Genomic DNA, 27,460 nt, shown 5'->3' with positions numbered 1-27,460 from the left:
TGTAGTGCACTGTGTAGCCAGTGCCTTTCTTCATACCTCTGTTAATAGATTGGAATTTCTTTGAACACTTCAGTTCAGTTGTTTCTCTTTCTAATTTTCCTTTGTAATTTTTTTGTTCAAGAACTGCAAAAATGTATGCTCACAAAGGTGAAAATGTTCTGCAAATGAATTCTAATGTCTAATGTCAAATAGCGACCATTTATTATTCTGTGTAGAGACTACTGTAGTTTTCCAGAGGTTTAGCTTTCTCTGCCAAATAGTGCTGGTGCTTCTCCAAATTCCTGGTTTCCATAGCATTGAGCCATAACAGTTAAAGTGGTATTAAATCACATTAATTTTATTGTATAGATATACCCCTAGTCCCTAGTCTATTGCTCACTATGTGGAGTGAGATGGAAGTTGTTTTCTACCTTGTGATTTCTTTGACTCTTATCTGTGTATTATAGTAATTTATTTGCTGTCTGAAAAGTGTAAATGTGAACCCCTAGAAACCAGAAAGATTGTCGACACTTGGGACCTCATCACATTGGGGTCTAATTTATAGGTGATAGTTGGGGTGGGGGAGGTTCACCATGTATTGTGGTGAATCTGAAGAGCAGCAGGCAACCTGCCGGTCTGTGCCTTGCATCGTCCACATCGTCAACTTACCCATCTCATGGGGGAAGGGTCGCTGCTCAGCTCAACCCTCACCCCATAACCCCACAATGGGAAAAAGTAAAATAACTTACTCTGCCACCATTAAACTGCTGCTGGAGCTGTCCTGGTACATAGAAATGACATACCAGGAGAAGGAGGGAGAGAAGGAAAATCACTTCTGTCTCCCCCTTTCCTGGCACATCACATCTACATACCAGGAGAGCTCTGGCAGCAATTTAATGGTGGTTGGGTAAGCTATTTTACTCGTACTCTGTTTTTAAGGGGTTCTGGGGAGAGGACGTGAGTGCTTTTTGGGGTGTGTGTTGACTTGAACCTGGGTACAATCGTGTTTTTAAAACCCGAATGCTTCTGAGTTAAAGGGCTGTGTGGAACCACCCCATTTCCATTTTGAACAAAAAATATTTAGCTGGCTCTTCCCTGCATGCAAATGGACTCCAGGTCATTTATCAGAGTCATTGGTAATTCTAGAGTTGGCAATTACCATTGTCTTTCTTTTAAAGCCTTGCCATTCAGCCAATTTTATTTTCATATAATGCAATGAGTTAGTCTCTGTTCATTCTTAATTTGGTTTAGAAAGACATTTTCCAGTCTTTCCTGCATATGGATCCAGGATCTGGCAATTAATTCCAGTGATAGTAGGCATGGATTACGAGAAATTGCTGATTGATTAATGGTGGGGGGGAGGGGACTCTTCAGTATGACAGTTTTTTTTAATAAATTCCAGTTACAAGGACAAGTGTACACAGGTGGAAATAATTATGGAAAAGCAGGATTTATGAAAAGACAATATCAATTTGTCTCAATATGCCTTAGAATAACAGGATGACTTGTACCAACTGAATAAGTTGAATTTACTGTGCCAGCATTTTGTAGCTCTGGTGAAGCTTGAACTCCCAGGTCAGGATGACACATAAAATCTAGGAACAGTCTGTTAGTAAATAATTCTAATTAGCTTGCACAAAGAATTGTATGGTGCTTTCAAAACAAACATCACCTTATCAAGCCTGGTGCCATGATATAGAGCAAGAACTGAATGGAACTAGATTATTTTTGTTTCCTTCCATGTACCCAATTTGGTCATAATTAGAATCATTCACATAAAAATTAACAAAGCTTATGATGAGTCATACTTGGGCATTTTATTTACTTCAATCTATTAATCTTTTCTATTGTGAGTATGCCATATGCATTTTGGATAATCAGGTGTTTTTCAAAAACCAACTACATTGATCAACTCATAAATGAAAAAATATTTGTCAATATTTTTCTGCTGAAAGGTAGTCACTTCCTGGCTCAATTTGTTTCAAGAAACATTTCATGCATGTGGGCTGGATAATGCTACTGTTAGGTGGATTTGTTAGTGGTTGGCTGATGAAACCCAAAGAGTGTTCATCAATGGCTCTTCTTTATCTTTGAGAAAAGTGATCAGTGGGGTACCACAGGGCTGGATGATTGGCACCAAATCAGAAGAGATAGCTAATATTCTGGAAGACAGGATCAGAACTCAAAATGACTTCAAGTGATTAGAGAACTGGGCTAAAATTAACAAAATAAATTTCAAAAGGGAGGAATGTAAGATACACTTAGGCAGAAAAAAATGAAATGCACAAATACAGGATGGATAATACCTCAGAAGAGTATATGTGTAGGGGTCAACAATGTGATATGCTGTTTGTTATGCTATTGAGACCCCTTAAAGTGTTTAATCAATGATGATCACATCACCACCATAAGGTAGTCATTAGCATCTGGTAAGTGTTGCACTCCAGGCCAAGAAGAAGCCCTCTGACTTAAAAATACCACACAGCTGGGTGAAAATGCAAGCAGTTTATTGTAGGTAATTTTTTTAAAAAAAGCATTATCAGTGAAAACACTTCAAAGAAATAGGTAAATCCAAGTAGATAGAAAGATAAACAGGAATAAATAATCCAGGCAATAAATCCATCAAAGTACATGAAAAATCCACACAGAAACTTCCAAGGTAAAACTCCAAATCATGAAATCAAACTTGAATCTATAACTAGAATTGTTTCAAGGCAAGACTGCAAGGTTCACCACTACGTCTTGATCCAGTTCCAACGTTTCTTCATCTGACCACAGATTCTGTACTTGGCACTTTTATCCCCTGGTCTACTCTAAATCCCTGCCAGAAACTTGTTTCCATTCAGCCTCGACTCTTTTATAAATTTTTCTCTCAATCTGGCAGAGCACCTGTGAGATTGCTGAACAATTCTGTTTTGTTTGAAAACATGCTTTCTATCTTCTGGCTCATTAATTTCTGCAGCTGGACCAGGTGCTGAGCTTTTCTCAGGCTCAAAGGCCTGGGAATTATCTGGTGGCAATTCAGGCTCTTTTCCAGAGACCATCCCATCATCCTACAACTCTTCAGAAACATTCCCATCAGTAAAGACACTTTGAACAGGAATCTCATTGTCATCCTCTGCATCTAAAGCACCCTCATCATTAGAAACAGCACTGTCATTGTCATTCCCAACATCATTGGAACCAGCATTATCATTCCCAACATCTAGAGTGACCTGATCATTAGACACAGTCACAGGCTGAACTTCAACAGTAAGATGGGGAAGGTCAGATCAGGTCTTTACCTGGGTTTTTACTTGAACATGAAGCAATACCTGGCACTCAACCTATTTCACAAGACTCCCAGGAATAGCAATCATGGTCATATGCCTTATTTCTCATTGCTTTGTTCTGCTTCATTGAACTACCAAGCATCCAATAATGTTACTCCTATGAACTTCCTGTAGTGCTTTCGGTTTATGGTTTTCCTTGAACATCTACACTGATAATATAATGCAGCTTGGAACTGGTTTGGGAGAAACTGGTCTCACTGCATGGGAAGTTCAACTGGCAGGTCTGGGACTGGTTTGAGGCCAAGAAGGTGATTACGCGAACCACAAAATTTGGCCTCAAATGCTCTGCAGTGTTGTTGTTTTTCATTTTCAGAAGAGATGTGCACCAGTGCTCCAGAGGCATAAGAGGAGAGAAATGGGGGGAAGTGAATAGAGGTAGAATCTAATCAAATGGAAGTCCATAAGTGAGGTGACAGCAGGGAAATCTATGGGACATCAGGGGAAACCATCAGGCTGTGCCCTGCATCACTCCCTTATCATCACATGGCATTTCCTGTCAGCCCTCAGTATCATCCCTCAGTGTCCCTGGCTTCTTTAATGAGAACATGGGTTTAATGAGAACCTGTGTTCTCAGGGCAGTTTTTGAACATGTTGTTGAGATGGATCCAAGATGAAACCCCACTGGAAGTTGCCCTGCGTCATGTAATAGGCTTTGATGGTCTTTATTTGGGCTGAATCTCAGCAGCATCCTAGGATGGGGAAAACCCCGTGAGATGAGGTCAGTAATCAATTACTTGGCCACAGTGGTCCATGCTCTTGTTACATCCCGAATTGACTACTGCAATGCACTCTACGTGGGGCTGCCTTTGAAGACTGCCCGGAAGCTTCAATTAGTCCAATGGCCGGCAGCCAGGTTGCTCACCGGGGCAGCGTACAAGGACCATACAACTTCTCTGTTACGCCAACTCCACTGGCTGCTGATCCGCTACTGAGCACAATTCAAAGTGCAGGTTTCAACCTCTGAAGCTCAGATTACCAGTCCGAATGTATCTCCTGTTACGAACCATCATGAAGTTTATCATCTGGATAGGCCCTGCTCTCAATCCCACCACCTTCGCAAATACGATTGGTGAGGATGAGGGGCAGGGCCTTCTCAGCAGTGCCTCCTCCCTGTCTGGAATTTCCTCCCCAGGGACATCAGATTGGCCACTTCCCTTCTGTCCTTTAGAAAGAAATTCAAGACTTGGTTGTGGGACCAAGCATTTGATCATTAAATAGCAGCAAGTGAAAAGAAGACACAAGCAATTTGTAGTGACAATGAGTTGACATGGACTTTGGTTTGAACTGGCATGTTTTTAACAGCTGTTTATTTAATGTTTGTTTTAATGATTTTGTTGAATGATTTTATAATTGTGATGGTGCTTGCTGTGAGGCTGTCCTGATTCCCCCTTCGGGGGTGAGAAGGGCAGAGTACAAACGTATGAAATAAATAAATAATAAATAAATTACTTCTCCAAGGGGGGGTCAATTAACCCTCTGTTAGCCAATTATGCCCTGGGGCATTTTTAAGCAGCCCCTTTGCCACTTCAGTCCAGCTTTTACAAAGAGTATCAGCAAGAGCAGTTGTGCCCTCCACAGGCTGTGGAACTGATTTCACCCTGTGATCTGGGATATATTGGGATCTACTACAGCATTTTAAAGGGATTGATTTAGACTTCTTGGCAACTTGTTTAAATGCATTGTGTACCCTTTAATCTGCACTGTGGTGAACATTGGTAGCAGGCATTTGGTGACCACGACAATTTTGAGTCAGCTTGGAGCTGCATTAAATTATCAGTGTAAATGGTCCCTCTAACCTTACTCCTTTCCTTTGCCACCACCCACACACAAATCACCTTTTCACCTTAGGGCAATTATGGGCAAGCTTTTGAGCTTGGTGTGTCAATACTCACTAAAAAACCGAGCATAACTCGAGTGGGGTGTCACTTCGAGAAAAAACCCATAATTTCATGATACTTATAGTTTAATAACAAAAATATATTATTGTAATATATAACTGTATTTAATAAACCAAAAACTAATTATTTAACTTACCTACTTTTTCTATAATGCCATATATCTCGGCATTATAGAAAAATGCTGGTGTAGGAGCCGAGGATAAAATGTCCTCCTTGGAATGCGGCCCCACCTTCTCTGTATGCGGCCGCATGCGGCTGTGTGTCATCAAAAATGGCTACGCGTGTCAGTGCTGACACACGTGTTATAGGTTCGCCATCATGGCCTTAGGGAGATCTTAATACAAACATGTTACATAAAATAATTTCAGTGATCACTACTAGAAAACATTGATCTACTTATGAGTTATGAGTGAGATAATGTGTGACATTTCAAGTGTCAGTTTTAATAATCAATCTCAATATTTGTGGAGCTGCACTGAATAGTCATGCACCTAAAGACAGCCGTTTGGGGCTGCTTGCAATGACAGAAAAGCTATTCAGTGCTGGTTTTATATTCAGAAGTTCTCCTCTGGGATATTGAGGTCAGAAACATTTCTTTTCATGAGAAGTTTAGAGTAGAGGGTATAATTATCCAGATGTAAATGCTGTGAGAAATTAAGCAGTTGCATAATTGGTTGATAAATACGAGCAAAGAGTACTGCTGTTTATTATGCACAGCCATGCAAAGAACCTTTGGAGCATGATATTATAATCAACCCCAATGTCAGTCATATTGTGCTCATTAAAGACAGATCATCAACTTACCGTTCAGTTGCAGGAACTTGCAATATACTGAAGAAGTTACATTTCCCCTGTATTTTAGACTGGATTTCTGAGTAGTATATATTGAATATTGCATTCAGAAACTGTATGTTTAATGTCAGAATTTAAAACAAAATTAAAGACCTATCTCTTCCACCAGGCCTACTCAGTCAATTTTAAACTATGGATTTTAAAGTGATATTTTATTGGTGTTATTGATCTTAATGTGTCTTATAATATACAGGCAGTCCCCAAGTTATGAACAAGACAGGTTCTGTAGGTTTGTTCTTAAGTTGAATTTGTATGTAGGTTGGAACAGGTGCATTTTTAAAGTGTAATGCCAGCTAAATTTTACACACACACACCTGCTTTGGATAGCAAACCCCTTGGGTTTGTGTTGGTTTTTCTGTCTGTGCCTCTGTTCAGAAGAGTTCACCTCACTTTATGTCCCAGTGATAATTAATTTGGCTTGTTGCGGAAACAAGGATTGGTGAGAAAGCTTCAGATGAGGCACCTTTTCCCCATGATAACTCTTTCAGGAATGAACTTCCCTTCATAGGAGTATATTTCTCTCATTGTATTATCACCATTCTTAATTATGAGTTATTTGTAAGTAAGATTATGGTAACCCAGAAATAGCCTGCACTTGGATTTGTAGTCAAGGGTGTAGTAAATGAATTCTCCAGCCTAGGGACTTTAATCTATTCTTTGTTAAGTATGATGTAGATATGTAATTCAATGTCTGACATTCAGTTCTGGCTATCCAAATCTAGCACCTCCCCCCCCCTTCCCAATCTGATTTGCTGAAATTAAGCCAATGCAATCAAGATTCCCATTTCAGTAATGGAAAAGGATACGAAATTGGGTTTTTTTTGTGTGTGTGATGGTGGGGTGGTTTTCAATCAGTTTGCTTAGAAAACAGCCATGTTCCCGTGAGAGAATATATGGTAATATTTTATAACATGGAGTTTGTAGTCTTTTATTACATTACGGCAAATCTGCACATGTGATCAGGCATACTGCTGTTTGAAGAGCACCAACCTTGAACTCTGTCAGGAGATCAATCAAAGGAAGTTGTGCATTTCCTTTCAAAATGGACTGGAAGATGCATAAATTACAATATAGTTCTAGTCTGCTTCAAAAGAATAAGAGCCCAAGTCCTTTAGGCTTTTAATTCTATCCAAACTCTTTGTTTTCTTGATAAAACACTGGTTAGATTTTGAAAAACCAAGATAATTAAAACGGCCCCTTAAGCTACAAGCTTTATCATCCTAGCCACAAATGTTAACTTTTCAACACACATACCAGAATGGCAGAAAGAAATGTACTTAAGGAACACAAAATACAGATAGATAATGGACAAAGAAGAAAATCACACAGCAGAGCTTCAAGATTAAAAATCCACACTGTATTTGAATCCATTAGGTTTCTAAAACCTGTTAACAGACCATAAATATTGATGAACAGCCACCAAATCAACTATGACATGCCTTAGAAACCTCTCTGGGAAATGTGATTGTTCATAATGGTTTTATTTTAGAGGCACTATTGTTTTCAGCCATTTCTGTTGCCTCTGGAGGTAAGCCAACCCAACAGAAGTGATGCCTGTATCATTATCATCTATCTTCAATATGGGTCAGAAATAGCTTAATTATGTGGGACTGAAACTGAAATAATACATGGAGAGTGAGGAAATTCTGTTAGTATTTGGATTTCTTCTACTACTGATTTGCTCTTGCTGATGCTCTTATCCCTTGTGACAGGAAAGGGTAGGTCTACTGAGATCTGGCATACTTTCATTTCTTCTTGCATTATAAAAAGCAACCAGATGTTATGTAGCAGTTCCAGTTCCAAGAGGCCTGGCTGAATGGCATCTCCTCTCCTTTAGAGACCTTATCAGATGCAAGTACTCCCCAGTTTCTACACATTTCTAAGACATTTCAGGGACAAAATGCCATAGAACTCTTCACACAATGAAAACTACTTCCAGTTGTAATCTGTTGCCTTTCATCCCTGAAATGTAGCTAAAGTGTAGAGAAACATGGGGGTTAAGGAGACAGGAAGAAATTGTTGTTTTGGTTCAGTGATGTGGAGCAATGGACATTCCTCTGGGTTGCCTCCTATGATGCATTGACATTTCCCTCACAAAATCTTACTTCATGAGCCAGGCATGGTAATTTTTAAAATTAATTTCATCATTAGAAATAATGAAATTTCAAGATATCACTACTTTGTTTTTCCTGTCATGTCTTCTTCATAGTAAACTTCATAGGAATCTTGGCTTTCAAATTTGTAGGATGTCAGCCATGATGAGCATTACGATTCAGACTAATGAGATTTGGAGGAGAGGAGCCCAGAGAAGGTGGGTCTGCTTTAAGAAAGATGCCTCCTGTGTCCTCAAGTATAAGGGCACTTGGAAGGAGAGCAGAGGAGTCAATGGAGAGAAAAGATGTTTGCCTTAATAACGATGTCTCCTATTTCCTCCAGAGTAAGAAAGGACAGATAATGGCATAAGAGATTTAAATAGTGCTGGACTAATCCAGGGACTAACCCAGGGCATAAAAGGCATGGAAAGAGCAGATTGTGACAAAAGGGGTTAAAATAGCACTGGACAAATCCAGGGCAGCTAGGCATGGGAAGAACACATAATGGTTAAAATACTGCTGGATTTCGAAGTTTCCCATGATGTAAAAAAGAAAAAAAATGTGGTTTTCACAGTGTTCAACCTTATTTCTCTCACATTTAGCAGCAACTTCCCGTCACACATCGGGGGGGGGGGGGGCATGCCAGCTAGCATGTAGAGTTTATCAACAGGTGTAGGTTTAAGTCACCCTGTGATTGTTCTGCATGTTTCATTCAATACTGTGCTCACCAGCTTTGCATGGGCAGACCTATGCCAAACAGGGCAGGCATACTCAGTTGAGTAAGACAAGGCCAGGGCTGATTTCTTATTAATTTTGGGTCTGTACCCCATATGTTGCCAGTAAGTTTTCGCAGGATGTTATTGCGTGCAGCTACTTTGTGCTTGGTGTTCAAGCAGTGTTTCCTATATGATAGGGAAAATAGGTAAATCGGGTTAATTATATGACATATGCATTCACCCTCAAATCTCGATTGACCCTGACTGTGGCTATATTATCCTTTGGTGCAGAAGTGGAAGCAAGGACAGTTTGAATGGGGAGCTAATGTGGGAACGATGCATGTTCTTGGGAAATAAGGATGGGAGCTATGCAGACTGCATTTCCTTCTGTTTTCATCCCTTCACTGACTGCAGACAATTCCTATCACTTTTGAGAGCAGCCTGTAGGCTAAATGGGAGATGGAATGTGTGCATTCCAAATGTTGAATGTTATTTCAAAAAATGTGCTTTCAGTGTTTTGTTTTGAGTCTTGTTAGTTTGTTTGGAAAGTGATGCTCTTTCCCCCTTTTAATGTCAATCTTGAGCCCCTATCAGATCATTTCAAGTCTCACCTTTTCAAGAGCATATGAAATATTTAGTAGCTCTCTTTCTGCAGTCCTCATATCAAGGGCATACTTTTAGGTCCTGAAATCAATGCAGATCAGCTAACTGAACCTTAATATTTCCTATTGAAGCCTCTGTTTAGAAACTGTACTTTGCATAGCATTGCATTACAGACCTAGAGGAAGTAGACAAGGAGGTGACAAGAACAGAGGTGGCATCTTTTACAAAGGTTACTGGCAAGGAAGGGACAACATTTTTATACAAACAGTAGAAGTTCAAAAAAAATGTTTTTGTTTTGCTGCTGATAGTAATTAGTCATTATTTGTATCTAATTCTCCTGTATTACCACTACATCACACGGGACTTTTGATCATCCTACAACACTTCTCTGCCAGTCCAGTGATGGATGAGCACACTGCCCATCACACAACGCCACTGGACTTTCGGTGGAAGGCCCATCCAACCAGAGTGGAAGCATCCTAGGAAACTTCCCTCCAATGGTGCCAGCACGGATCTGCAGCATTTTGGGTATGATTTCCCAGTGTGAGGGGGGAAGCGACGCTGGAGTCATTCCTCATTTCTGCCATTTCACCATGGAAGCTGGTGAAACAGCACCGGGGAGTGGGGAGTCCCCCATGTGATGAAGTCCCTAGTGATGTCATCTGAATACGTCATGATAGAGGAAAAACTAAAATCGATAATCAATGGTTCATCAAACACAGGTTGCATCTACACTGTCCTATGTCCCAGGATCTGATCATTTAAATATAAATCTTGTAGCATAAAAGGGAAACGGGATGCATAACAATTCACATGACTATACATTTTAGATTTTGTTATGCCAAGAAATTAGCATGCATATTTGTTCAATAAATATTAGCTGAGAAACTGATATAAATTCATGAATTAAAATCGGCTGCTTATGCAAGTGGTCCTTTCAACACAACAAGGATGACCAATTCACTGTTCATCTAATCTCTCTGACAGAATTTCTAAAATAAATATTCTCAATTAAAAAATAAGGTTTATCTGTATAGGAAAAACAAAAACAAAAGATTGCTCAAGAAAAGTGTGTTCTAGTAATTTTGTTTTGGGCACAGCTAACCCATTTCAGATCCCAGTACACCGCTATACCAAAATATTGCTCTTTTAATATTCCATTTGAATTCACATCATAAAGAAAATGTAGTTCAAAGCAGATAATTGAGGTTATGATTTGCTTAGGAAATCAATTGTGAAATTAAGGATTTACATTTGTCTCTCTGTTTGCATGGAAAGTATTTTCATACCTGAAAAAGTAGACTGTGCTATTATATTCATCTGAAAGTAAGCCTCACTAAACTTAGTGAAATGTCTTCTGAGTAATCCTAAGATTCTTCCCTTCCTCATGCCCTCCCCATGCCCATGCCTATCTGGAGCTGATGTCAGAAATGTCTCCCAGATTTTATTCAGAAAGGATGCATAAGAAACATATCTTGCACCTTCCATCTTTATCTTGATGGCATTTGAAATGGTAGTTCCATCTTTTTGAACCCAGTTATTTACTTCCTGTTGCACACAACCCAATTTACTACTTGACTAATGTGTCTCTTCAATTTCAGTGTCCCCAATTGCTGCCATATTGTTTAGATCAGGACTTCTTAAACCTTTTCCACTTGCGACCCTCTTTTTTCTAAGTAATTTTTATACTACCCGGGGTATATAGGTATATAAAATAAGTATAAAATTTAACATTAACCGATAATAAATAAATTAGCATTTGCAAGGCTTGCTAAACAGGCTGCTTTCCCATTTTAAAAAAAGTAGAAATGAACATTTTCTGTACAGTTTACTATAAAATATGTTGTAGCTACTAGATTTCCTGTTGCCATTTTTTTGTGACCCCGATGTTGAGCTAAGGGGACCCCATTTGGAGTCAGAACCCACAGTTTCAGAAGCAATGGTCTAGATTCAATCATTTTTTAAAGAAACAAAACAAAACTTGGCCATAAGAACTAGAGATAAAATGCCAGGCTTGCCTATTGTCATTATAATTATTAGTTTCAATCTGGTAGTTTACATCACAGAAGAATGATGTCAGCCATGATGAGCATTTGGCCAGGAATATTGTGCAACAATCCAGGTGTTGTGGTTTATGGGTTATGGATTCAACCCCTCTTTCTGCATTGTGTGAATGCATGGAATGCCATTTATATCCTCAGGATGACTAGATTCCATTTCATCCTCCAAATAACCATGTGTTAGGCTGAGTGATGATGATTTATTGTCACGTTAGGTCCTTCACATCCACTTCGAAGAAACTATGTTATAAAATATGCTGTACCACTGCATAAAGGAAGGAAGGAAGGAAGGAAGGAAGGAAGTTTCATTGGATCAGGTCAAATTTTGCCACAGTCAAACCTTTGCAGTGAAGATTGATATTGAGATTGTCATTGGATTCTATATTATAGCAATCAAGTCCTTGTTCTTTGTAAAAGGTTAGCTAAATTGATGTCAGTAGATTTGTTCGGATTTGGATTTCTGCCAGACTAGGAAAGGTCTCAGAAATGATGAGGGTGAATGGCATAAAACTAACAACCTCTTTACACGGCCCTTTCAGCCATGCTGTTGCGCCGGCAATCGCCGGTGAAAAGGAAGGTGCATGGGACGGCTCGTGGTGAACCACACAACCTCCCTCCTCCCCTCATCACATGGAGGGGGCGGGAGAGGGTCCTTTAGCACCCTTTCCATCCCTTCATCAGATGGCAGTAAGGGCAACAATGCACAACAATGAATGTTGCTCCGTTGCTCTTCTTCCATCACACAGGGAAATGGAAGAGAAAGTGGGGAGCTACCCAAACTACACTTTTCGCCCCATAGAGGAGAAAAAGCCTTTTTTGGCACTTCTCCTCACTTTGGAATGTGGGTGAGGCCTGCCATGCAGTGTATGTCAGCACATGATAGGCTCTGTCCTTGCTGCGATTAAAAGTGGGAAAACAGCACAAAAGTGCCCCATATGAAGATGTTCCTAAATGTAATAGTACATTTTTTCTAATAACACATCACAATAATGTTTTGCAAAAAAACAAGGTCCTGTCTACTGATTAAGTGTTTTTGAAGCATAATATTCAGTTCTAACCTTGAGACATATTATTCAGTCTTCACTTTGCATAGTTTATGGGAGCTTGGCATTGGGAGGTCTTCTGAAAGGTAATGGAGTGAATGCTTAAAAAGGTGAGATATGACCCACAGAGGTCTTGTATCTAACATATAATAACGTAGTTCTCATTTTCTTATTGGAGTTCTGTGAAGATAAATGAGAACTCTTTTAACAGTACTAGAGTTGTTATATTGGTGTATCATTTGTACTATGAATGATAAAGATGGTGGGTCAACATGAATAATGGGCAAACAGCTGTGGTCTGATGCTAAAATGGGCAGATAAAATGAGTGACTCAAACTCGGGGACTCACATCTTTCAGAATAGGAACAGATGGGAAGAGATATGTAAGCAGTATCACACAGTTGATGAATATGGCAGAGAAAGAAAGTTAATGATAATAAGGGACTAAAGCATGCTCCTTATCCCTTTTATTCAAATTTCAGTCTCTGGCATCAATTGAAATTGCTGCCTTTTCAACTTTACATGTAACCAGTGCAGAATCAGAAAGGGACTTTCCTTCCTCCACCCTCACTGGGACTCATTTTAGTGCTTACAGATGACATTTTCATTCACTCTCTGGCACTCATTGGAAGGGGATTATTGTAGCACCATGCTGCACAGCTCAATATTTACCAAACAGATTGATTGCGACTTGACCCTTCATGAAAACAAAGTGAATTACTTAAGTGCTAGACACCTTAGAGGAGCACATTTAACAGCCATGTCAGGCTGCAGGTGAGTTGGAGTTTTAAATCCATTTCTGCTGGCTTGTTGAGATGGCAATCTCAATTGCTCTTCAATGTTTTGTTCACAATCTTTTTTTCAAAATATAATCCCTCATATTTAAAAGATACTACAAATTCATACAGGTGCATACTAAACAACCACCCTACCTACCAATACTACTATATAAAGAAAGTAAATAATACATAAAAATAAAAATAATTAATGTTAAACATTAACAAGTAAATTACTCTACAACCTCTCACCAAAAGATAAATAAACATTGACTTCCCACCCTCCACACCCATAATCTAAATCTATAAAATTGATAAGCTTAAAATCAAACTGAACTACTTTTTTGACTATTAAAATGGTTCCATTATATATCAATTTTAAAATCCCACAGACTTAGCCTTTTCCTCTTTCTTATTTACATAAATCAAAAACAAGCCCCTAGTCCCTAACAAATGGTTCAATGGTTTCCTTCCAATCAATCGATAGAATTTGTTCATGTCAATGATTTCAAAATTGATTCCTCTTTTTTTGAGAGTTCCATGGATTTCCATTTTTGAGCATACTACAGCCATGCAGCTAATATCATATAAGGGGTCATCCTAACCTTTACGCCATTGAATTCTTCATTTCAGATCCCTAACTGGAAATGATTTGGCTTTAATTGTGTCTTTATTTCAAGGACATTTTGCATCACTCTCTGGATCATCTTCCTGTATCTCTCAGCCTTAACACATGTCCACCATGTATGATAGAAAGAACCATCATATTTCTGACATTTTCATCATACATTTTTATTTATTTATTTCAAACATTTATATCCCATCCTTCTCACCCCCGGGTGAGAACTGGGAAACACTAGATGCCAAACATAACAGTTATAATAATGATTACAATTAAAACAATTAGTTAAAACTTCAATTATAAAACATCCATTTAAAATTACACAAATCCAGAGTCACAACCTGAGGTCTGTCCATTGTCAGTCAAATAAGTAATTTACATTATTATTGCTGCATCTGCTGCTTGAATGCTTGGTCCCACAACCATGTTTTAGGTTTTTTCCTAAAGGAGAGGAGGGAGGGGGCCAACCTAATTTCATTAGGGAGGGAATTCCACAGACGGGGGCCACCACTGAGAGGGCCGTCTCTTGTCCCACTCTTGTGAGAGTGGTGGGATCAAGAGCAGGGTCTCCTCTGATGATCTTAACCTCTAAGGTGGATCATAGAGGGAGATACGTTCGGACAAGTAAACTGGGCTGGAACCGTTTTTGGGCCCATTCTTGGAGGGAGTCAATGCCACCTATGCACTTTTTGATAAAATAACTCAGTTTACCCTTAAAGCCCTTAGTCAAAACTTTTTGTTCCCATTCTTGTGTTTGGACTAAATGAAAAGCCACTCAGTCCATGTGGGCAACAATGTATTTTTCTCTCTCTAACTGTTTTTAAAGTGAAAACTTATTTCTGTGGTCTGCAGTGGAGGGCACAAATGGGAAAATATCACTTTATTTTGTTTCTCTTTTCTTGTTCAAAATCGCACACTGAAAGCTTTCATCTTGCTTAAGGAAAATAGAAACAGTATCTTAATGTCTTTTCCTAACAACAGGGCAAAATCAGTATGAAGTCTAAATTTTTAAAGGACAAAAATCAGTGTTTATTACTCCCTTCAATACTCTGGTTGTCTCATTCCTTTTTGCCATCTCCAACACTTTGTTTCATTAAAAATGGAGAAAAGAAATATGCAACTTGTAGTCTGATCCACACTGAATGTTTATGCTGAGAGACAAAAAGTTGCAAGAGTTGTCTCAAAACTGCAATATGCAAAAGAGTTCCTAAAATCAATTGCAAGTGACAAAAGGAAAGATGTTTCTTATTTTGTTACCCTGGAATTAATTCATATGGTCTTTTTGTATGATATCAAAATGAAGAACTCAAGGACAGCATGCATATATCAGTAAGTTATCTCTCCTGTTCTTTATTCCCATATGTGGAAAATGCAGCCTAATTTGGATACAATTTCAAGAATATCGACCACTCTGTTGCCAAAATTAGGAACATACCATTGCTGCTGCCTTCTTTTCTTCCCTGTGTTCTCTGGATGACATAGTGAGACTGTGGAACAGGAAGCTCAGTAATTTTGATTTTGGTGGTGATCTCTGTTATTTTCCTGTGAACTTACTTTGCAAGGGCAACAGATATACTTAGTCCTTACCATAAAATGATGTGGTATACCTACTCAGTTTTGGCTCTGATCAGAACCCTAAAAGGCACTTGGTTCTATGATGCTGTTAAGTAAGAAACATGTGTGTTTGTGGTCATATTTTACCCATCTAAGCTTATTATCATTAGAGATCACACAGTGTTTACACTGTGTATTAAGGGTCAGTATAACTCAGGATTTAATGTATTTCTGAATTCCATCAGACATCCCAAGAACTCACCAGCCAATCACAATATAGATAATGCCCTACAGTTCTGATGTGTGAAAAATAAATCATTTCAAAGTAATGGCAGAGGTGTCAAAATAGTGTAATTTCTGCATTGTGATTGGCTAGTGATTGGCTAATATTGGCAGAGTTGCTGGCAAGAAGGCCTCTCAATATTGCTACCTTGCAGTGTGTGTGTGTGTGAGGGGGGGGGGAGGGGTGCACATTGAAAATAGGTAATTATAATACAGAGTATTGCAAAAAGATCAAATGATATGAAAAACCTATATTGGTGAAACCAAGAACTTCCCATGAATGATACTTACAGTTGAAAGGGTAGGGCATAGAGATTCAAATAATTATCACTAGATGCCTCTCCCATCATACAAACAGTCCTTATCCTCAGCCATTCACAAGATACCAACCCTGCAAATGAAGGCATTTTGTCTTCTGCAGTTCAGCAATAGTAAGGACCTCATCAGGCTGGCTGGTGGGTGGATGGGCGGGGGAGGGATGGTGAAACAGCGGAAAGCAGAGGGAACTATCTTACACAGTTACCTCCTGTATTTTCCCATCTTCAGGTATATCCAGCCATCCCATGCTTCCCCGTTTTCTCCCTGCTTTCCCCTGCATTTTGCTGCTTGGAGTTGGGTGTTACCTGACTCCTGAAGACAGTCTTCAGGCTCAGTTTTATGTATTTAAGGAAACTGAGTGCTAAAGAGTCCCACCAGAAGTGCCCACACATCATGTGATGGTCTCCACGAAACTCCCATATGGCCCCATTTCTTAAGTGCATAAAAATGGAGCCCAAAGACTAAATCAGTAATTATGATGCAGCATGCATTTCGATGGCATTTTGGCATTGATCTTCCAATGACAAAGAACATTCACAGTTGCATAATTGTAACATGTTGCCATCTTGAAATATACTGCTTTGAAATTGCTTCCATCATTTTGAAACTCCCAATAGTGTTGTTCTAGAGTTGCTGAACCATATATCAGGCAGCGATTTGTGGAACTTTTAGCAGATTGCCATGCTTACTTCATCCATAACTTAGTTTACCTAAGGAGATCAAAAATACTTACTTGAACCCACTTCAATTTCAGCAAAATGTGTGAAATTTGATTACTTGGATGTCTTCAGAAAGTACTTTATTGCTAGTTTTAACTTTCATTTTCTAGTTTGTTGTTCCTCTGTGATAACCATCAAAAATTAAAAGAGAATGGTGAATAATAAAGAAACATATCTCCACATATTTCCCTTTCTATTTCCCCTGCTGGATTTGAGGTTCCACTCTTCTCCGACTTAGTTTTCATACAATATCTATGAATTCTTCCCTCACTTAGGGACCTCACAGATGCTGAGTTTTGTGTTATTATTTCAGGAGCACAATGGCATGAGCTTATCCGAAATGGAGGGTCTTTTCATTTTAAGCTCTAAAGACCCTTGAGTGAGAATTAAGGAATGAAGAAATACCCTGGGGTTTGATTTCCATTTCAACATTTGCCAATAGTGGCTTGTATTTTGTTCTTTTGATTGTACTGTATGACTGTAAGAATTAGCAATGTTCTGTGCAGATTTGGGGAGGTTTTTAAAAACTTAATTGCTAATATTGCTCTGTGGATTTTATACTGATTATCTGTTCTCTGTGCCCTTTGTGATAACAGCTTAAGCAGGCTAATTTTAGGTCTGTATTCTGGAACAATTAAATGAAATGTCAAAAATGTGTCTCAAGATGCAATGATAAATGAATCCTATAAATATATATAGAAATAGCCAATCATGTTTGTACATTTCTTGCACAGTTTAATGATATGCAACAGCTATAACTGATCATATTCTTCAGACCTAAAAGGAATAAGAATCCATCTCTTTTCCTTCTCTGGTTGAAGTCTAACTCCGGTGAATGTAAATGTTAAACATTTGAGGTTATAGCAATCTGTCCTGTCAACCTGGTGTCATTAAACATTTAACACCTCTGAGCTTTTGCAGTAAAGATGTCTGCATAAACATACAATAAGTTGCATATTCCACTTCACCCATTTAGCAAAGAAATCGAAGGAAACCTGAATTACTATTTTATTCACAGGTTATTTGTCAAGAATCAGATCAATTTTGTATATCGGCAGCCCACAAGTCTGATTCCCCAAACCTTCAGAAGAACAAGAATGATTTTTTGTGTGTCAGGAGTGACTTGAGAAACTGTAAGTCGCTTCTGGTGTGAGAGAATAGGCTGTCTGCAAGGACGTTGCCTGGGGAATGCCCAGATGTTTCGATGTTTTATCATCCTTGTGGGAGGCTTCTCTTATGTCTCCACATGGGGAGCTGGAGCTGACAGAGGGAGCTCATCCCTGCTCTCCCTAGATTCGAACCTCCAACCTGTCGGTCTTCAGTCCTGCTGGCACAAAGGTTTAACCCACTGCATCATCGGGGGCTCCGTAATAGTGATAACATAATTATTTAAAAGAACATTATTCTGGACCAGAATGCATAGGGATCTTGTAGCAATTTTGAGACTAACTGAAAGAAGATGGTGGTAACATAAGCCTTCATAACCTAAAGTTTACTAATAAAGTTAAGTATATCTCATATGAAATAGGAATTGTTTATAAATATTGTTTTCTGTTCAGGAAATGTGATTTTATATATCGGGAATACCTTTTCCTGTTTAGAAACTGCTGTTTTGAGTCCAAAACAGACATGTGCAAATTTTGTACAGAAGAAGCCCCAAACTGTAAATAAGATTTGAAAATTGCATGGTTTTTAGAGACTTCCTTGTAATGGGAAGAAATGTTTTAAAATTATTTGTTGCTTGCTTTGAGAAGAAGCTTAGGGCCCTTCCACACAGGCATATAACCCAGAATATCAAGGCTGGAAATCCCACAGTATTTGCTTTGAACTGGAATATATGGCAGTGTAGACTCAGATAACCCAGTTCAAAGCAGATGTTGTGGGATTTCCTGGCTTGATATTCTGGGTTATATGGCTGTATGGAAGGGTCTTAGTGAAGAATGGCATATTTAATTCTGGGACATATCCTTTGCATCAGCAGAACTGCAGGGTTGTATTCTTTTGTGCATTTATGAACAAAGCTAGCACATCTGTTTTAATTTAAGCCTTGATTGTAGCTTCTTAACAGTGACCTAAAAAGGATATTTCTCTTGGCTTGGGGTAAGTAGAAAATGTGTTTTTTTTTTGTTTTTTTTAGTATGCATCAGTGTCATGAAACCTTTACTTTGCATATTTTAATTTGATGGAAAGTGAGCTTTTCACAGATTGGTGAGAATTTGCAAGTCATTAAAATCTAAGTAGGTTTCAATATGATTGTTTTTCAAAATTTAAATCCAATGAAGGCAGCCTTCTTAGGCTTGATTGGCTGCATTTGTCACCTTGGGACCTTTAGTAAGTTTGCATTTTTCTCCTGATACCAAAATTAGTGCTATGATGAAGTTGTGTCACAAACCCCAGGGATTTTGGTGGGGTCCTGATGAGGCAGGAGCAGGCACATGGTTCACATTGGAATTAAATTGCTGACAATATGTCAAACAATTCCAGAGAAACAGGGTGTGCTTCCCATTAAAATTACTGAGTTTTCCATGAGCACCTGTGCCTTGGGGAGGAGGGAACACTTGGGTCTGGAAAATGCCCTAAAGATACGAACTGGACATCTTCCTTTGAACTCAACAAATTATTATTTGAGCAGAGTACGCGTAAGTGCTGTACTATTTTTTTCTAAGCTATAGGAAAGTTCAACATGTAGCATTGATAAAGTAGAGAAATAGTTCATCTTTGTGAGCAACAAATAACTACTAATCTCTTTTGTGCAAGGTGTGGATTGCCCATTTACTGTTTCCAATTTCTGCTCCCCTTCCCATAGATCTTTCTATGTTGAAATTGTCAGTTTTATGTGTGCTTATGAACAACATTAGGTGAAATCTTACTATGTGTCTTACAACACATTACACCGACCCTTGAGTTGGTGCTGATTTGGCTTGCTGCATACTGGATAATCACCATGAAGACTTCATATAGGGACTCCCTCAGCTGCAATGGAGGAGGGATGGAATCCCCACCATCCAGCAGCACTGAGCATGGTTCAGTGCTGTGGGGCAGTCATGCTCTGTGTTCCCTTTTGCCCCCCCCCCCCATGTCCCCAGGCTTGACATGCCGCCTACCTTTTCCATGTCACTAGCTCTGACATCAGCTCTGACATCAGACTCCGAGGGGGTGAGGAGAAGAGGAAATCTCCCCTCTTTTCCCATCCCTCTGGCTCATCTTCGGAGCAAGTGAAAAGGTAAGTGCTGTGTCATGGCCAGAGATAACTGCAACATGGGGGTTGAGGGGGAAAGGGGACTGCCATCCCAGGTCTCTGGGGACATGAGATGACATGAACATGGCAGTTGGGACAGTTGCAGCTGATTCTGGTTGGGAACAATTCTAATTGTTCTCTAAGGTAGCCTTGCCTTTTATTACCATAGCTCAGCCACATGCACCATGTAGTCACTGTGGGGCTGATCCAAATTTATACCAACCTAAGTAGTCAGTTTAGATGGGGCCTTGATGAAAACTGACTTCAAAACTGACTTTGTAATAAAATGTAATGCGAGTTAAGATAGATGATGCTGTTTGTTACATTATCATCCTGTTTTTCATTTTTTATTATCTAGCTCTAATATTTCCTCCCCCTTTTGTCTCTGCAGTTCATTGCTTTTGCCTCTTTATTCTTCATCCTACTTTCAATCACAACGTTTTGCCTGGAAACCCATGAAGCGTTCAATACCATCAAGAACAAAACAGAGCCAACTATCAACGGTTCCGAGGTAGTTCTACAGTATGAAATAGAGACGGATCCTGCTCTGACATATGTTGAAGGAGTCTGCGTGGTGTGGTTTACTTTTGAATTTTTAGTTCGTGTTGTTTTTTCACCCAACAAACTTGAATTCATCAAGAACCTCTTGAATATCATTGACTTCGTGGCAATTTTGCCCTTCTATCTTGAGGTGGGCCTCAGTGGGCTCTCCTCCAAAGCTGCTAAGGATGTCCTCGGTTTCCTCAGGGTGGTGAGGTTTGTGAGAATACTGCGAATCTTCAAGCTCACCCGACATTTTGTTGGCCTCAGGGTACTGGGTCACACCCTCCGAGCCAGCACTAATGAGTTTTTGCTTCTGATAATCTTTTTGGCATTAGGAGTGTTGATATTTGCCACCATGATCTATTATGCAGAACGAATAGGTGCCAGACCCAATGACCCATCAGCTAGTGCACACACAGAGTTCAAGAACATTCCTATTGGTTTCTGGTGGGCTGTGGTCACAATGACCACTCTTGGGTATGGAGACATGTATCCAAAGACTTGGTCAGGCATGCTAGTAGGTGCGCTGTGTGCTTTAGCAGGGGTACTTACCATAGCCATGCCCGTGCCTGTTATTGTCAACAATTTTGGAATGTACTATTCTTTGGCTATGGCAAAACAGAAGCTTCCTAGAAAGAGAAAGAAGCATATCCCACCTGCTCCTCAGGCAAGCTCCCCTATATTTTGCAAGACAGACTTGAACATGGCCTGCAATAGCACACAGGGGGATGTTTGTCTAGGCAAAGACAATCGACTGATGGAACACAATAAGTCAGGTAGGACACAGTCCCAAATGCATGTCTGGTATGTCTGGCAGTATAAAGCATCAGAAAGCATCTAATCTTTCTGCAGTTAGAGAAGATAGATCACATACCTCTCCCCTCACCCGCTGTCCGTTTATGTCAGTCTTGTAGATGACAAAATAGTTGAAGCATAAGAATAATGTTCCCACGTCTGTTCATTGCTGGATCTTTAGTGTTTGCTAGCTGTATATTGTGACTTCTGAGCTGCCTTTAATTTTTCTTCCTCATTATTTTGCTTTATTGGTGATATTTACTCTTTTTTTAACTTTTGCGCTGTACAACTGTTTGCTTTTTTCCTTGCATGGTTGTGACTTTATTGTTGTGCTTTCATTTCGTTGATGTTCATGCTGTTTTGCGTGGTCTGCTTTGTCTCTTTGATCTGCTTTGCCTTTGCCACATGGTGGCGTGAAATTCAAGAAGCAATATAAGCATTCATCTAAACATGGATGGTTAATTTAGCCTTGCATTCAGTGCAACGTGTAACAGATGTGTGCTTTCTAGATCACAGGAATAGCATTTTTTCTAGATAGAATGCAATATAGCTGACCTAAAACATCAGACAGTAATTGTTGTTTTGTGTTTGGAATAACATTTACTGATTGTGTAATAGCAGCACTGTTTACAGATTTTCCCATGATTTTGTTTACTTTTTCTTCACATTTAACACTATCATCCTGAACCTTAGGAAAAAATGCTGCTTAGGAAATCCGTAACCTGAAAAAGTTAGTTTTATGGATTATAAGTTCCAGATTTTCCCAGGTAGCATGCTGCATGGGACATCCAAAGAGTTATAATTCAAAATAACTGTCTCAAATTCTGATTAAAGTAAGGCCCTTAATTTGGAGAACTTACCAAATTAGGATACATATTTATTTTATTTCGATCACTTATACCCCGCCCTTCTCACCCCCAAGGGGGGACTCATACAAGATGCTATCCCTTCTTCAGGCTGGCGTGATATTTTAATCCACTAGTCACACTTTGCTTGAGAATTCACTTGGCTCTAGACCTTAAAAAAATGCATTTACAACATTTTCACGTGAACATTTATAAACAGTGCCCCTATATTTCAGCCACTTACTTTGCATATGTTTTCATCATATTGTAGGCGATCGTTTATAGCTGAGTATGATTGTCTTCCAAGGGTACATTATGAAAAATCATGTGGATCCTGAATAGGTCTCTGCAGCACATGTTTTATTAAGGGAAAGAACTAGCATTTATGGTCACACAACAATTGTGTTGATTATAAATATTATGCAAAGAAATAAAAGATAAAGAGGGCTGATTGATAACAGATGTTCCACTTTGTGTGACCACATATTTTCTATTTTTTTATATTTGGGTGGAATATTTTTCATTCACCCTCAAAAATACTCCTGCGATATGGGGCCATTTTTTTTACCTCTTATAATACTTCGAAATTCTCTTTAGGATCCCATCAGTCATTCAAAATATCCCACAATGAATCACTTCATGCAATTTAAAAAATCTGCTTGGATTAGTGTTAACTTCAAACCGAAATGCCCCTTCATATATTTTGCTCCCAGTCTTTGCTTCTATCTGTCCAGGTATTGGGCTGTGAGGCACATACTACTAAAGTATAGTATAAGGAATTTATAGGCTAGATGTAGCAACATTGATATGAGTTTAAACTTAGTCTAAATCCAACTCCTAACTAGTCATCACACTAGAGAATGAATCCACTTTAAATTCAGTTTCTGCCTCCTGCAGAATTCTAGGGTTTGTTGCTGAGTGAGGCTGCTGAAGGCTCTCCCCTAAACTACCAGAATTCTGCAGGAGATAGCAATCAGATTTAAAGTGTATTCATTCTCTAGTGTGATGAGGTCCCTAGTCCAAAGAGTAAATCCTCAGTTTCAACAGCCAAATGGTATGCCAGCATTTATGTAAATTGCATTGACTGAGTGGGTCTACTTTTGTTGGAATTGGCAATTTAATTTATGCCCTAAATTTCAAAAGTTTTCATAATTACATCAATTGCCTACATACCTATTTAGAAACAAGCCCAGAGAGATCAATGGATTTTTCTCTCAGCTAAATGTCAATAGAATTGTGATCTTCAATTATAAATTATTTAATGATTGACAAATCTAAAACATTGAAGTCCTAATGTTGGGGAGAGAAAGAACAAAAAGTAGTCTGCTTCTAGTACCATTGATTTATCCTTTAAAGAAAAAAAAAGAATACCTGTTCTCTGATTCTTGTGATTCTACTGCTACCAAGTTTCAATGTTATCTATTTTAAAACAGTGTATTCCCCAGGAAATAACTAATTGTAAGTGTTTAGAGGTTTTTTGAGGGGGACATACTTGTTTTTTGTTTCAAATACTAAATTTGAAAATAGAAAAAAAAACCTATCTTGAAACATATTCTGTTCAGTGGACAGTATATATTAATCCCTTCAGTACCTAGCTGGTACTTGGTAAAATAACATTCAGAATGAAAACTTACTTTTTGCTTTTATTCAAACTCTTTTTAGGCATTGACAGGTGAAGATATAATGAGTCTGATTATATCTAGCATAGAGAGTAACCCAAGTTGGGCCCTCAAATGGAAGGGAAAACTCATTGTTTTCTAATGTGCTTTCAGTCTGGATTTTACTTAAGGAAAATCTATCTGAATTTCACACAAGGAAATTCCAGTAATCCAGTTGTTGGCTTACGTGATTCAATTGTGCTTCTGATTGAGCAATTAGAAAAATAGAAATAGATTATTACATTAGAAAATATAAACAAATAAGATTGAGCAATTGTGCCTTTCCCCCCCATGTATTTATATTTTAGGGAATAATAGTAGTTGTTCAAATTGATCTGAATTCTGAAATATAAAAATGAGGATCCACTTCTTTCAAAAAGAAAGTTAACCAATACGTGAATATCTTGAACAAGAGAGAAGACATTCTAATAAACACCTTATCTTCTAGAGCAGGGGTCCTCAAACTAAGGCCCGGGGGCCAGATGCGGCTCTCCAAGGTCTTTTACCCTCCCTCTCTCAGGGTCAACCTAAGTCTGAAATGACTTGAAAGCACACAACAACAACAACAACAACCCTACTCATCAGCCAAAAGCAGGCCCACACTTCCTATTGAAATACTAATAAGTTTATATTTGTTAAAATTGTTTTTCATTTTAATTATTGTATTGTTTTTAAGTGGTTTTGTACCACAAATAAGATATGTGCAGTGTGCATAGGAATTCATTCATTTTTTTCTTCAAATTATAATCCAGCCCTCCAACAGTTTGAGGGACTGTGAGCTGGCCCTCTGTTTAAAAAGTTTGAGGACCCCTGTTCTAGAGCAAAGCTGATTAGTTTTTGTGCTAGTGAGCCTTTAGAAAGACAAAGAACTTGCTTGAAGGCCAAGTAACACATTGTGCTAATCATGTGATTAGCCTTTGAGTTCAGTGTTTGAAAAATAACTAACATAGAGAGTAACCCAAGTTGGGCCCTCAAATGGAAGGGAAAACTCATTGTTTTCTAATGTGCTTTCAGTCTGGATTTTACTTAAGGAAAATCTATCTGAATTTCACACAAGGAAAAATGCTTCAGTTGAAGTAAATGAGCTGGCTAAGGACAAGATTAAATACACACAGAACCATGGAGATCATATAGGATTTCATGCTGTGTAGATGATATCTGACTATGCAGTGTTATGAAACAAACTAGAAAAGCCATTGATATACTGATTTACACCAGGTCTTCATCCCAAGACAAATGCATCCCATAAACCATTCATGATGGCCTGATATTTATCAGATAAGAAATTGGAAGTGCTATTAAGCTCTTAGCAGATCATTATCATAGCTCATGGGGTACAGAGGGAATTGTGAATTATAATCCCTAATCAGGCACATCCACATACAGGCATGTAAGGACTTCATCACCTTAAAACTGAAATTCGCCATGCATCATGGCGAATCTGGTGCAGCCCGGCATGGGGAATCTTTTCCTCCATGCCCAACATTGCCTGGCTTTCGCCTCACCTCATCCCACAGAGGGAAGTGGCTGCCACCCGGCTTCCCCCCATTATTGCCTATTCAACACAGGAAGCCTCCCAGGTTACTGTGGTGGTGGCTTACGATGCTACCTCTTCACCTGCACCACAGAGTCCCGCTGAAAGTAGATCTACATTGTGGGATGTGAGTTGGTGAGCTACATGCCACAAGTGAAGAGGGAGTGTCATATAATGGGAAATTTTGCCAATCTGATGAAGAAAGTAAGGCCAGCTTTTTCTATTAGGCAGTTGTAGCTGTCCCAGGTAAACAGATACTAGAGTATGTGGCAAGTCTTAAAAGGATAAAGCTGTGTGTCCTACATGACTTCTATTGTGTCCCTTGTATTAACTAGCTTTTTCCATTCAGTGGAAGCCAACATCAAAGGAATACTTAAATGTCAATCAAATTGGTTTCATACTTGAAAGGCAGGTAGATTGCAGTCTTGTCCTTTGCTTCAGGCACTAGAATGTTTTGATCCATCCCCGTTGAAGTATCTGAGGTTCTAACATGTTCTTATACCTTGCATGGAAGGGGAGACAAGTGTAGCCTTTCAAATGTCATGGGATTGTAGCTCCCAGCAACCCTACGACAGCATGGCAAAAGGTGAAGAATGGTGGGACATGTGGTTTAAGAATTTCTGGGATGGGGTTACACAATGTCCATCTCTCTGCTAACTCATTAGAACTTCATTAAGTATAGTTAGTATACACTTTAACAGACTTTGGGCCAATATTGTTACTGCTGAATTCATTCTTAGTAGTGCTAATGTAAAAACAATCTGAAATTAAAGATTTATTATTTACCTCCCTCACCCATGTTGCTGCTGCTGGTGGTGGTGATGCTGATGGGACTTATCTTCATCATTGCTACTGTCATCATCATCACCATCATCACCATCATCACAATCACCATCACCTCTAGCCACAACATCAGAACTTCTTTTTAAATAGTGAAAACTTAAGGCAGTAAATGTAATACAGCATTGAACTTGGCAGCATTCTACAACAGCAGACATTAACCATAAAACACCTTTCTCTTCTTTACATATACAGATTTGCAACTATACTATTTTCCTCTAGTAATTAATGCTGATCCCACCCCTATAACATGACCATCTCTTTTCCTGTCTCTCTCTTTCTGTCTCTCTCTTCTGTATTGAGTAATAGGGTATCAGGCAAGTTATTTGTGTTGTTTCATTTTCTTGCTGGCTACATGATGTAAATGGGCATGGTGCTTTAACCAGTGTTATCAGGTGAAGACAGTACAGAAAGTGAGCAGCCACTGTCACCTGTGGAAAGGCTCCCACCAATCAGACGCTCTAGTACCAGAGACAAAAACAGAAGAGGGGGAACATGTTTCCTACTGACAGCAAGTGATTACGCGTGTGCTACTGATGGAGGGATCAGGAAAGGTATGGACTCTTTCATTAGACTATAAAATTTCATTCAGCACTGTTCATCTGAATAAAGAAGCCTGGAATGAAGTAAACATGAAAAAATGTTCTATAGGAAAGACTGTATCAGTCATTGTATGATCCCTTCTTGTCTATTACCCCTCTCTTGCTTCCTTTTAAACAAAAGAAGCCCATCAGTCCATCCAGAAAGATGCCAGTGTTGTTTTTACAGTTGTTCCATTTGTGATTTCATTTGTCTGTCCCACATGAAGATATATATAATTTAGACCATGTTCATTTAGTCACTTTCATAACAATTTCTTTAAAAATTGCTTCTGAATAGCTTAATGTTCAGTTAATAGCCCATTAATGTAATTTAGTGGTATTTCAGATGCCGATGGCACAGTCATACACAAAGTCTGCAGGTAATAGCCCAAGCCCTGATTTGATAAAATCCAGATACAGGAAACGATATGTATTTTTGGAAAGTGGTTCAATTGAAAGAAAAGGATTTGATGCTAACAGCACAAGAACCAGGGTAGCTCTGTTCTACAAAGCAGAGTATTGCTCCTGTGTTAAATCTGTACTTTCTTTGGCAAACCATGGAAAGTTCAATGACACACA

The 27,460-nt window shown here is 38.9% G+C and overlaps 1 protein-coding gene across 7 annotated transcripts in view; it reads left to right on the top strand.

Annotated features, from left to right (window-relative positions):
* Positions 1-27,460, top strand: part of KCNC2 (potassium voltage-gated channel subfamily C member 2) — a 133,792-nt gene that overhangs the window by 101,155 nt on the left and 5,177 nt on the right. For 6 of the 7 annotated variants that reach the window (XM_060777446.2, XM_060777442.2, XM_067469098.1 and 3 more), the window contains 2 exons: positions 20,477-21,404; positions 26,687-26,854. In XM_060777446.2, the coding sequence (XP_060633429.2) occupies positions 20,477-21,404; positions 26,687-26,854 (1,096 nt within the window). The remainder of the gene's footprint in view (positions 1-20,476; positions 21,405-26,686; positions 26,855-27,460) is intronic. The other variant, XM_060777448.2, reaches the window with a different exon arrangement.

This window comes from Anolis sagrei, chromosome 5 (assembly GCF_037176765.1).
Source record: "Anolis sagrei isolate rAnoSag1 chromosome 5, rAnoSag1.mat, whole genome shotgun sequence".
Classification (NCBI taxonomy): Eukaryota; Metazoa; Chordata; class Lepidosauria; order Squamata; family Dactyloidae; genus Anolis; species Anolis sagrei.
Note: the sequence above shows the minus strand (reverse complement) of the source record. Positions and strands in the feature narration are given on the sequence as shown.